We start from the raw sequence: 12,653 nt of genomic DNA, 5'->3' as shown, positions 1-12,653 counted from the left end.
ACCGTAGAGCAGCCCTCCTCCCTCACGGCTGGAAGGGGGACGGAGATGCTTCGGTTGACTGGCCTGCTGTGCCGTTTTGCTCCCATCTTGCTCTGAAGGCAGCATAAGGCAGAGGAAAGCAGCTAGCCAGTGGGAAATAATGAGAGAGACTGCACTGGATGGGAAGCCAAACTTGTCCAGTGTAGGGATTTTGTGCACTCCTGACTGTCCAGGAGACGGAGGTCTGGAGGCTTTTCTTCTGCGTAATTGAGACTGGAAATGGAAGAGACTCTGCAGGCCAGTTATACTGCATACTCCTGGGGAATCAGTGCCATGCCCCGAAGAGAGGACAGAAGCAAAGTGACCTCAGCTGTGTGGCAACACAAGCCAAAAGGGCAAACAAAAAGCTAGGAGGAGCACTTGGAGAGAGCAGCCTTTGCCCACTGGAAGAACCATCTTTCTCTTTCCTTCCCTCTAACTGGATTCCTAAATGGACCTTGAACACTGTAACAGTCCTCTAGTTTAGTAACAGCCCGGGATCTAAAATTCAGTTCTGCTAGGGACAGAAGTTGCATATAAACAGGTTTAAATGATCAGAAACTGGTTTAAACCTGTAACAGAATAGAAGTTCAGTGCATATCAACCAGTTTCAATAGGGCTGAAGCTGGTTTAAGATAAACCTGGTTGAATGTAGTAAACTTATTTGGGTCAAACCGGGTTATGAAACTTCTGTCCCAGACCCCTTCCTGGTTCAAGTTAAATCAGTGTCCCTTAGCATCCCAGCATTTTGCAGCCCTGGGCTGGGCTGGGCTGGGCTGTGCTGTCTGCTCCAGAGAGCAGGGCTGGCCCTGCCCATCTGTTCCCTAGCTGGAGCAGTGAAGGCTGGCTCACTGGTCCTCCCAGGCAAATCTTGGCTGAGGTCTGGGGCCAAGGAACGGGGTTTAACTTTCCTTCCCCAGAGTACAGAATTGCCCTGCCCTGCTAAACTTACTGCTGACTGTGATTGTGGACTAGAAATCCCAGAGGCACCTGGAAGCAGGAAGAGGAAGTTATGAGCTACCCTGTAGAGTCGTGCTGCTGTGATTGTGGACTGCAAATCTCAGAGACCTTGGGGGCAGCAGGCAGAGGAAGTGAATACACCACCTATGCTGGATACGTACCCGAGAGCCTTGCTCTAGCGTCCCCCAGCTTCTGGCTTGAGCCACTGCAGACATGTGGCGGCATTTCCTGAATTAGAAGTGAATGTCTGTTCATTTGCTTATTGGTTCAATCTTTGCAGCTTAGACTAACCTACAAAGACTGAATCAGTTCAGCCTCAGGCTTTTTGACTGTCTGTACTTATCCTTCTAGACTACCCAACACTCTCACAATCCTAACTGTAGGACTCGTGTGGTTTTAAGTTCTAGATCATGTGTTAAAAAAGGGATTTGCAGCCCATTGAGAATCTGCATAGCTTGACATGACTGCGTGCTAGAGCATGGCCCGCTCTCAATGGCTGTGTCCTCCAGAAGGCACAGCACTGAATTATTTTACTGTCAGGAATTTGCAGGGTCAGATTCCAGGCTCAAGAGTCCGTCTGGCTCTGGACATCGCTCTAGGACCTGCACAGTTGTAACAGACTCTTGAAAGTAGGAGTTTGGAGCCCTTCCATTTCTAATTAAAAGTGAAAACTGAAGTGCAGCCTCAGTGGGCTTGCCTAGGAATTACAGCCCAGTATCTAAGGAATACAGTATATAAAACCACCCCTGTCGTCTTAGATATCTGTGTACTGAGATTATAATGATTATATTGTTTAAAGGTCCAACTTGACAGGGGCCATATGATGGATAATTGCTGTGTGTTGATCATAAGCGGTAGGGGCATGGCTGGTTAAATGTGATCTTTATGTACTGCCATTAAATTAACAGAATCTACTGGACATCTTATTTTTATTCTTAAGAGTCTAATCCTTGCGTTCTCAGCTGAGGTGGTACGTGCAAAATTTCAGTCTGGAGTCAACATTTCCTACTGAATCGAGTGTTCATAGTGAAAATGCCATCTTAACTCTACCGGTGCCATGATGGTGCACCTAAAATTAAATAGGGAACAGTCCAATTGCAGAAGCATTGCATTGCTGCTTCCTGTTTGAGGCTGCAGCTCCATGCAAGACCGGTTCCTTTTATAACTGCCAACTTCCTCGGTTTAGTGTCTTGTCAAAAAAAGGGGAAAGAAGCAAATCCATTTCTCTTTAAATAAGTAATTTAAGATTCCAGCTTTCAGCCTGCAGGGCCACAGAAAAACAGGACTTGCAAAGGGCAGGGGGCCGCAGTCTGGATCCAGCCCACAGGGCTGGCACTGGACCATTCATTCAACCTGTGGACTAGCCGCGCACCAGGGATCTGTGCTGTGATGCCAGATGAGTTTCACATCCCTGTATTCGCTGCTAAATCGTTAGTGGCAACCAAGACTAAAGATTAGTCATAGTTGGCTTGCTTTTGCAAGCTGGCTTGGAAGACGACAATATTTCAATAGGGTTTTGTGTGTCTGGTTGTCCTAAATATCTCACTCTTTTCCTTAGCTGGACTGGAGCTCTCCCATGGTTGCTGTGTCCAAAGGCCCCTTCGTAGCCCTAGCACCTCGTAAACAGCTTTTCCGTTTCACTTTCAGCAGATCAACCCTGCCCTGGGCCTGCCCCAGGGGCTTCACTTCCAGTGTTTGATATCAATGGGCGACTGACTGCACTGAGGCATGAGCCCAGAAACATGGAGCGGTTCTCCCTTTATGTATCTTTTCTATATTATTCGCGTTCCTCTTGCCTCTTTCCTGTTGCCCTCCAGCCTTTGGAGTAAAATCGTTGTTTGTTCTTTAATGCTGCCTAAGTACGGTGGCTGGAGCTTGAACGTCATGGTGGGTCCCTGGAGAGCCGCCCTTTGCACCGGTCTCAGACAGATCGAGCCTCTTGCTGTTTTCTGTTATCACGTGCCTCCACCTGCCCTCGGCATCAGCGGCCGCTGAACACGGTGCCGCCTCTATGCCTTGAATTGCTGTATGATGGGGCAGCAGCTCATTGTGGCTGGATTTCCACCTGTGTGCAGGGGCAGCCTGAGGACTAAGCAGCATTGACATGCTATTACAATCTAGTCTGAAAGCTCATGCCTTGGGCGGGCTTTGCCCTGGGTGATTGTATCAGTAAAACATACTGAGACTGCTTAGTAGGGGCAGTTTGCTTCGTTAAGGTGGCTGCCTGAATGCAAGGACAGCTCTTTTTTTTTTCTTTTCCCTCCTTCGTCCCTGATATCGAGCAGCAGAATTTTCCACAATAGGAGCCGTCAATTGGGAGCGCTTTTGTACCCATTGTTGTCAAGCATGTGGGTGGACTTGGGTAGTTAGATCCATGCCAGGGCGACTCCGTCTCGAGTTAGATTATTCTAAAGGGGCTGTAATTTTACCGTTACTTTGACAGGGGAGAGGATTGTGCATCTGGAGCTGAAGATGCGTTTCTGTACCAATGTTTTATGCTTCACTTGCCCTTGGAGGGGAAGCCTGTTCAAACAAGTTTTTGGAGCCCACCTAACGTCTGCCTGCTCTCTCACCTTTGCCTCTGTCGGCTTGCTGGGCTGCAGAGTATGTGTTCGGTCATTGCTTGCTTAGCCTTTCCTGACTTCCCATTTCAAATGAAAACCAAAACCTGTTTTCTCCAAGAGCGGTATGCACCCAGAGTAGGGAATCTCTGCTCCAGTAAAACTTCATTCCTTCTCCCTCTGCCATCATTGCTGGGCTGCACTTCATCACTGGGTGATTTCTAGCGGTAGCTGAATTGATCCCCGTGTATCGCTTCTGGATGATTGATTGCAGTGCATTGTGCAATCCTTCTAGATGGTTCATATAATAGATATCAGCACTCAACTTTCACCCTTTTTATTGGTATGGTGGCTTATAGATTGTTATTCTTGCCCAGCACGTTATGCTGGCGCCATGTCCTATAGAGTCCAGTCCCTCTTTAAGGTGCTTAATCCACCAAACCCAGAATTTAATATGGAAACCCGCAGATCCCTTCCACCCTGCGATGAGCATTGAGAGCCAGGAGACTGGGGGGAAGTGGAGGAGATGGGTGGCTGAGATCCCCTCCCTGTAACGAAGTGGCCGTTGGAACAGGAAGTCGGCCACTTCCTGTGCAGTGTTGACACTAATGGGAATGCACAACTTGTGCGTCGAAGCCTGTGGGTGATCATGCTGATTGCTAATCTGAGCTGGCACAGCTGCAGATGCAATTAGGGGCAGTCAGGAGATCGAGGCCTTTTTCAAAGCACCTGCTGTGCCACGGTCTCAGACAGTTATGGGGATTGTTTGGTCCTTCTGAATGTCTTTGCCTCTCTGAAGCGATCCTCGTGCGCTGCTCCATCACCCTGCTCTCAGGACACCCGGTAGAGATTTTGCATGTGGCTGCATCTCACCCTGGCTCCCTGCGAGAGCCCCTCTTGGCTCTCTCTCGCAGGGCAGGGGAGGAACCTTGCCAGGTTTGCAGCGTATGTTCTGTGACTCTCACGCTGTTCTCCATCTCGGCTCCGTGTCTACGAATGGGTCAGCTGCCAGGGGATCTGAACTGGCTTACAACTTCCCAGGAGAAGATGTGAACTACAAGCTGTCATGGGTACCCACTGACACAAAGGTGTCTGCGTTAGTGCAGCTGTCTTGAGAGAGCATGGTTGGTAATGGCTTGCCAAATAGCTTCCTTAACAAATGCAGTATTAACCTCTAAATGACGGGTTCCAGGTTCTCCTGGGTGAATTGACTTCTCTTGACCAAACCCAAGTGCTTATCTTGCACAAAGATGTGATAGAGAAGGAGGCAAACACTAAGGCAGTTGTGTTTGTGCTCGTGCTGCGGAGAGGGGGCCCGTGATCCTAAGTGTGTTGAAGTACATGGAGCGATCACCACAACTCTGCTAAGTGTGGGGCATGTGTGTTGCTCAGAGGGAGAAGCATTTAGGATCTACAGTAAAATCTAGAGGCCTCAACGGAGCTTGGGGCTACACCATGCAAAAGTTCAACAAGGACAAGCGCAAAGTCCTGCACTTAGGACCGAACAATCCCATGCGCCGGTACAGGCTGGGGGCTGGCTGGCTGAGCAGCAGCTCTGCAGAAAAGGACCTGGGGGTTAGAGTGGACAATAAGATGGATATGAGCCAACAGTGTGCCCTTGTTGCCAAGAAAGCTAATGGCATGCTGGGCTGCATTAGTAGGAGCATTGCCAGCACAACCAAGGGAAATGATTCTTCCCCTCTATTCAACACTGGCAAGGCCACATCTGGAGTACGGTGTCGAGTTTTGGGCCCCCCACTACAGAAAGGATGTGGACAAATTGGAGAGAGTCCAGAGGAAAGCAATGAAAATGGTCAGGCAGCTGGGGCACATGACTTGTGAGGGAGCTGGGTTTATTTTGTCTGGAGAAGAGAAGACTGAAGGGGGCATTTAATAGCAATCTTCAGCTATCTGAAGGGTGGTTGGAAAGAGGATGGAGCTAAACTGTTCTTAATGGTGGCAGATGACAGAACAAAGAGCAAGGATCTCAAGTTGCAGCAGGGAAGTTTAGGTTGGATATTAGGAAAAATGCTGTCATGAGGAATGTAGTAAAGCACTGGAACAGGTTACCCAGAGAGGTGGTGGAAGCTCCATCCTTGGAGGTGTTTAAGACCTGGCTAGACAAAACCTTGGCTGGGATGATGTAGTGGGGGCTGGTTGCACTTTGAGCAGGGGGCTGGACTAGATGTGACCTCCTGAGGTCTCTTCCAACCCTCATTTTCTATGATTCTGTGGAGCTGTACATCCAGAGCAGAAGAGCTTGTCTCGACCCAGCAAGGTCACTGTATAAAATAGGGTTACCATATTTGCAGTTCCAAAAAAGAGGGCATCTATTATGGGGACACCTCTCCCCCAACCCACAGCCCTCTATCCCCGCTGCTGTCCCTCACTCCTGACCTGCAGACCCCTGCCCCTGCCAGTGCCCCTCACTCCCTGCTCACAGTCATCGTGTCCGTCCCCCCCACCCCGGGCCAAGCTGGTGCCCCTCACTCCTGACCCACAGCCCCTTGGTGCTGCCAGTGCCCTGCAGTCCTGGTCCACAGCCCCCCACCCCCCAGTGCCCCTCACTTCCCACCCATAGTGCCCCCAGCCCTGCTGGTGCCCCTCACTCCTGACCCACAGCCCCCCTATCCCTTCCAGCTCCCCCATCCCAAACAGGCTGGAGAGCAGTGGCTTTGGCTCGTGCAGGTGGTGGTGGAGCAAGTCCAGCCCCAACATGGGCTAGGAGGAGGAGGAAGGGATGCCTGTAGCACCTCCTGCCCCAAACTGGGCTCCTGTGCTGTGCTCCCCCCAGCCTCCCACAGACTTACCTGCATCCAGCTGCTCCCACTGCCCTGCCTGGCTGCATGCTGGCCACGTGCATGTGCCCCCTGCCTCCAAACACCCTCCCCCCACCCCCTGCAGAACAGAGCAAAATCCTGGACATTTGTTCAGATTTCAAAAAAACGTCCGGACGGAAATCGGACGACCCAAAAAGAGGATGTTTCCAGGAAAACCTGGATGTATGGTAACCCTGGTATAAAAAAGATAAGATAGAGAGAGAGTGGTGGATCGGCAGCAATATTACTGTTGGTTTACAGGGAAGGCATCACACATGAAATCAGTGCCCAAGTTAGGGAAAGAGTCCAGGTCCCGTGTGGCCTGGGTGCTGGAAACTTTCTCAAAGGCTCACTCCCTTGGGAGAGCAGGAGCCAGGCAAGAGGAGTTGTTTTGTCGGTGGAACTTGCTGTAGTCTGCAGCTGATTTAAGAGCGATGACGTGGAACCCCCCGGGGAGTTGCTTTTGAGAAACAAAAGGTGATTAAAAGAAGAAAAAATGCTGGAAGCAGACTCAGTCTGGCATGTCTAAGCCCTCCCCACCCACTTAATAGAGGCCAGGGAGCAGAAGAGTCGGTAAGTGCACTAGTGTAGTTAATACAGTTGTGGGGTTTGTGCCAAAATCTCTCCACTTGGTCTGTCTTGGATTAAGCTGAGCCAAATTCTCATCTCACAGCCTTCTGCTGGGTAGTGGATAGTTTCAGGGGAGTCATCTGGTTGCTCTGCTGTGAGTGCAAGGAGAGTCCCACTTCCTTCGTGTAGCTCAATCGCTGAATTTTGGACTTGTGAAAAGTGCCAGGTTGACAGCCCTCAAGCCTCATGTGTCCTCTCTCTGGGACAGGGAAAGCACAGGAGTGCAAACTGTGCCGTGCCACCATGCCAGCGTCCCCCTTTCCCTGCACTGACGACATACATCAGGGGAAATAGGAAGGGCTTGTCTCTAGTCCTTGGCTTCTGTACGAGGCTACCAACACAGGTCAGTTTGGAGAGAGAGACTGTTGCCATTGGGGGTCGTTGTCCGCCTGACCTTGCTTCTGTAACCCTGTTTCTGCAGGACTTAGGAATGGAGTCGACCTCGCTGGATGACGTCCTGTACCGATATGCCAGCTTCCGCAACCTGGTGGACCCCATCACCCATGACCTGATCATCAGCCTCGCTAGATACATTCACTGCCCCAAACCGGTAGGTGCCCATTGTGCGCTTCTGCTCTAATTATGTGGCCAAGGGAGTTCTGCTCCCATCCGTCGTTCGGGAAACTGCATCGTGTTGTCAATGATCGGTGCCATGCACAGTGCTGTTCTTGCAAGCTTGAGTGGAGGGGGATGTGTTTGGACCATTGGGACAATGAAGTATATTCCCAACAGCCCCGTAAACCTGTGCCTAACCTGTGTTTTCCTGCTACTTTCTTCATGGTTCCTGTTTCTATTTTCTTTTCTCTTCAGGTGCTCTGGCAAATCACTAAAATTGTAGGAATATTTCTGCATTGCAAGGGGATGAACTAGGATGGCTTCCTAGGCCTTTTGTCTCTCTGACTTCTGTGGTGCCTTTTGGTTCCCACTGTGGCCTGTAGCGGGAGGGAGTACCCAGCTGCCACACTTGTATACCAGTAAGGGGGGAGGCAGCTGAGAGTGTACTCTGTCTTTGCAAGCGTTTGGGCCTGTGGAGATAAAAGCTGAGAGTACCGAGAGCCTGGAGCCACAGCAGCTGCAAGGACTTGCCTGGGCTGCGCACTCATCTGTGGTGTGGTGATGTGATTGAGCAGTGCTGGCAAAACAGGGATTTGCTTGCTGTTCCCATTCTGTGATTTATCCTGTCCTTGAAGGAAGCACGTCCCCTTGCTGATCTGGAGTTCAGGTTCTGAAATGGGACCCTACATCATTCAAAGAGATGCATCAGCATGGCGGGGGGGTCCTTAGGCCAGGTGCAATTATGGCAGGAACCCTCCTAATGCACCCTGCTTTGCCTTGCATTTTTGCCTATACATGAGCGCGGAGGCTGCTCCGATGTGCTGTAATTACAGTGCATTAGAGCAGACTCAATTAATCGAGTCTGGTGGAGTGTGGTAATTACTGTGCTCCAGCAGCCTCCCATGTCTCATGTACCAGCATCCCCACACTTCACAATGGTGGTGGGGGCGCTTGAACCAAAGTTCATCAAATGAGCTTTAGTTCAAGTGCCCCTACTGCCATTTTGAAGCGCAGAGACACTGATACATGAGATGCTGCAGCACTTTAATTAGAGTGGCTCTAATTAAAGCGCCATCCCCCCTACTCCAGAGCACATGTAAAAGTGCTCCTGGTGCCTGATGGGCAGTTCTTCCTCTGCAGCTCCCACTACGCGCAATGCTTATTTCCACCCTCCGAGGATCTGGCTCAGTACACTCCTGGAAAAGGAATCTAGATCCTGTTTCCAGTTTAGGGATGGACAGAAATAGAGGGGATCCTGGGTTTGGAGCTCGGCACACCGGGTTTGTTGGGCAGGACAGACTGGGCGTTTTGTCTGCCCTGCAGAGTTAGGAAGCAAGGTGCTTTCAGACACATGTTTCCTTTGGCTTGGATCCCTCTCTGCCTTCAAAGCATTTTTGTGTTAATGGCTGGAGCTTTTGTCACAAGCCTCTACATCAATGGCTTGCATTCCCAGGAGCTTGTCTCCTGCTTGGACAACAGGACGCTGAGAAGGCCTCCGCACCCTAGGATCAGTGATCGTTGCAGGGCACTGAACGCTTTTGAAATCCTGACCCTGGGTCTCTTAGATGGCGAATAAAATACATTGAATGTTTCTTCTCGTTGGGATTGCAAGCTGCTCTGAACTAGCAAGTGGCTTTCTCTCCCAAGGGTTTCTTTAATTAATTGCTGGGATTATATCAGTGTTGTTTGGTTCTAGTAATTGCATTGATGTAGGCAGGTGTTAAATGCCAGACTCTTCAAGATCCCCGGTTCCACATCTTTGTGCCTCAGTTGTACATATGGAAAATGGATGCAATAATATATCCCCTTGCCTAAGAGGAGAGGTGTAAGGATAAATAGAGTGGGATGCGTTTGGTGGGGCAAGGCTGCTTGCTTCCACAAAGTGGCACGCATCCCTTGTAGCATTTTGTAGTGGATCCTAGAGCCGGACGGTTAAGGACAGCTTTCATTGACAACTTAATTGCATTCGGCTTCCGAAAATGACCTTGATCCCTACGCCCCTGTTTTCTCTCCAGACATTAGGTTTACTACTGTGACTGTAAAGTATTCTGCGCAGGGGCTGTCTCTTACCAAGTCTATGTGCAGTGAGGCTACCCAGGGCTGCTGTAATGCAAAGAGGATTCAGGGGGTATCCCAGGTTCCCTGTGAAAGCTTATGAAGGACACAATCAGGCTAACATCACCTGTTGTCGCAATAATTTCCCCCGAGTGTTAATAATAACCTATATTGTTATATAACAATGAAGGAATTGCATTTTTTTTTTCAATTAAAGATTTTTTCCCCCCAAGGGGCAGCATGCGTTGGACTTTAGCACAGAGCAAGTGCAGAAGTCACTGTGGCCGTCCTCCTGCAATGATAGCCACCATTCGTGGCATCTGTGCAGGAGCTTTTCAGAAGCCTCCTGCAGCCCATAGTGGATTCAGAGCCGCTGTCGCACTGACTGGCTCTGGACAGGGGTTAGGGAACATTGTGCTTCCATTGCTGGAGCCTTGGCTGCACTACCACTACCACCAGTTTGCAACTGGTGGGGGGTTGAAACACTGAAAGAGCTTCCACAAGGAGAATCCTAGTGCTTACACAGACACTGGGAAGTCGGGGAGGTTTCCCAGAGCAGCTTTGATTTGTTTACAAGCAGCATTTATACGACACTTAGCTCTTAGCTTGCTTCTGCACGCACGATCGCCTGAGCCCTGAGTATGGGCTGCTAATGAGACTGCCCCCAAGCAATCTTGACACCCATGTAAGGCCATATGTAGGAAATTGCTTCATCCCTGTGAGACCCCTGCTCAAAGTAGAAAGGATATAACGGAGCCTTTAAAGGGCTGGCAAATTAAGGGTAGCCGTTTATGCAATTAGTACAAATACATGTTTAGATCTCTGGTTCAAAGGGAACAAGCTGTTCTGCACAGAGCAAGGCCTGCGTTTTTGATCTGTTGACTGATGGAGCTGAATCGGCAGCAGTGATGCAAACAGCTCTAATGGTACCAGTGCTTTTTCCTGTAGAGCAGTGGTTTTCAACGTTTTTGAGCTTTGCATTGCAATTTTGTTTGCGCCCCCCTGCCCCTCTGCTCCCCTCACTCGAGAGGAACAGCACAGCAAGGCTCAGGATGCTCCTCATCCTAGCAGCCGCCGTGGCTTGGCCCCACTCAGCTCGGCGGGGTGGCCTCCACCTACCATGGCTCCAGCACCTCCTGCCTTGGCCTTGCTGTGACTGTAGGCTGTGCGCCCACCGCACTAAGCTCCTGGAGGCACAGCAGCCTGCCCAGGCTGCCCCCACACCACCCTGCAAAGCTGCAGCGGTGCTGGGTCCTTGCAAACTTTTTGCCTGTGCCCCTTTGCAATGTGCCCCCCCCATGTTCCTTCACCCCCCCGCCCAAGGGTACGCCCCACAGTTTGAAAATTGCTGCTGTAGAGAATGGCGTTTCCCCCATCCCCAGTTAGACATGAAACCAGAGGAGCCTATTTTAATAGGCACTTGTTCAAAGCAGAGAGCTCTGTCAAGGTGCTGAAGTTGTCTGTGATGTGGCTTGTTTCTCAGCCTCATTTTCTCCAGGAGGATGAGCAGCGAATGGTCCTCGAGCCTACACACAAAAGCACCCTCCACAAAAAGGAATCAGTGGCCGCTGCTGCGCACAAGGCCTAATGCCAGCACAGCTTAATGCAATTAATTGCTGGCTTGAAATATGTGTAAGGTCCCCTAGCACTGGGATTGCGTCAAAAAGGGAGTTTGCTCTAGGCAGTATTGTTATATTGGTGCAATACAGAAGGACTTTATACCTAGAATAGGTAGGGGCTGCTGACACCTCATGCTTAGCACATGCATTACCCACTTGCTGGTGGTCCGTGTTTCCATGTTAACAGTGACTGTAAGAATCCTAACAATTAAACATACCTTGTTTTTTCACGCGTCCCCTCTGAGGTGCTCAAAGCTGTTTGCAATCCAGAGCTGGGCTTCTGCTTCTCTGAGACTGGTGATATTACCTGTCTTCTAGAGATGAGAAAGCAGGCGCAGCCTAGCTAAGTGAAGGGAGCAAGGCTGAGCCGCTAGTCTGGTAGAGCAAGGACCTGAATGGTGACCGACTCCCTTACTTCTTTTTCATGCTTTGACCTGTCCTTGTAGCCTTTTGACTTCTTGCAAGAGGCAATTTGACTCTGCTTGGTCCTAAATGTCCATTTCTTTCCTGTTTCCAAAGAGGCTGCCTGCCTCTGCTGCATGATCCAGCCAGCCTCTTCGTTATGATGACTTTGGCAGCCGCTCTGCGCCACTGGCCTAGCAGTTGGGAGCCCCTCAGGACAAGGGGTGCTAATTTGGATGCCAGCATGGACATTTTAAATATCGGTCCTGCAGTCTACCTTGGTGGTAGTTAGGAGACATGAGAACAGAGAGGAGCAAAATCCTGGAGATCCATGCAATCACATCCAAGTGATCACTCATTTTGGGAAGAAGGCCTTTATGTACTATGAAGCTGAAAGGGTGTAGAAGGGCCTGATTCACTTCATTATCCTGAAGGCTTTCAACCTTTATGGGGTACCTATCTCTAATGAGGGCGTACATGTCTTGAATGATTTTTCCCCAGTTATTTGACAGTAATGACAACCCCCAAGAGGGAGTGGGGCCTCTTGCTTTCTTTATCCCTGCTGACTGCTTTTTGCTTTAGTCCACTCCTGGCTTTTAGTTAACAGACTGTTATCCTTTCTGGTCAGGGTCTATTTATAACAGCTCTAACTTAAGGGTGACCTTCTGGCATGTAAGCTTTCTAGCTAAAATACGCGTTTTTAATAGCAGCGCTGCACTCTGAGCAAACGCATCCTCCCGTATGTGAAACAGCTAGCCCAGGCTTTGTAGATCAGCATGTGTTTAGTCCAGGAGAATAAATTCAAAACAGCAGCAGTGTAAGAGCTTTTAATTTATGTTGCATGAAGCTGGAATGAGTTGAGTGAGGCTGAGTCCAGATTTTATTTGGGCAAGTTTTCCTGTAGATGCCATCCTACTTTGCGTGGGGGCTGTAGATGAGCCTCAGCTGCATACTTCTGATCTACATTCTGGCCCCAGCTTTTCCTAAAGTACCAGAGTTGTGGTGGCGACTTGAAATTTGGCTCCTACAATAAA

General features: G+C 49.9%; 1 protein-coding gene across 1 annotated transcript in view; it reads left to right on the top strand.

The window, feature by feature from the left end:
• LOC102383475 (leucine-rich repeat-containing protein 75A-like) overlaps positions 1-12,653 on the top strand; it is a 161,153-nt gene that overhangs the window by 43,251 nt on the left and 105,249 nt on the right. The window contains exon 2 of the mRNA XM_006031304.3: positions 7,410-7,538. Coding sequence (XP_006031366.2) covers positions 7,419-7,538 — 120 coding nt within the window. The 5' untranslated portion in view covers positions 7,410-7,418. The remainder of the gene's footprint in view (positions 1-7,409; positions 7,539-12,653) is intronic.

This window comes from Alligator sinensis, unplaced genomic scaffold, assembly GCF_000455745.1.
Source record: "Alligator sinensis unplaced genomic scaffold, ASM45574v1 scaffold714_1, whole genome shotgun sequence".
NCBI lineage: Eukaryota > Metazoa > Chordata > Crocodylia > Alligatoridae > Alligator > Alligator sinensis.
Note: the sequence above shows the minus strand (reverse complement) of the source record. Positions and strands in the feature narration are given on the sequence as shown.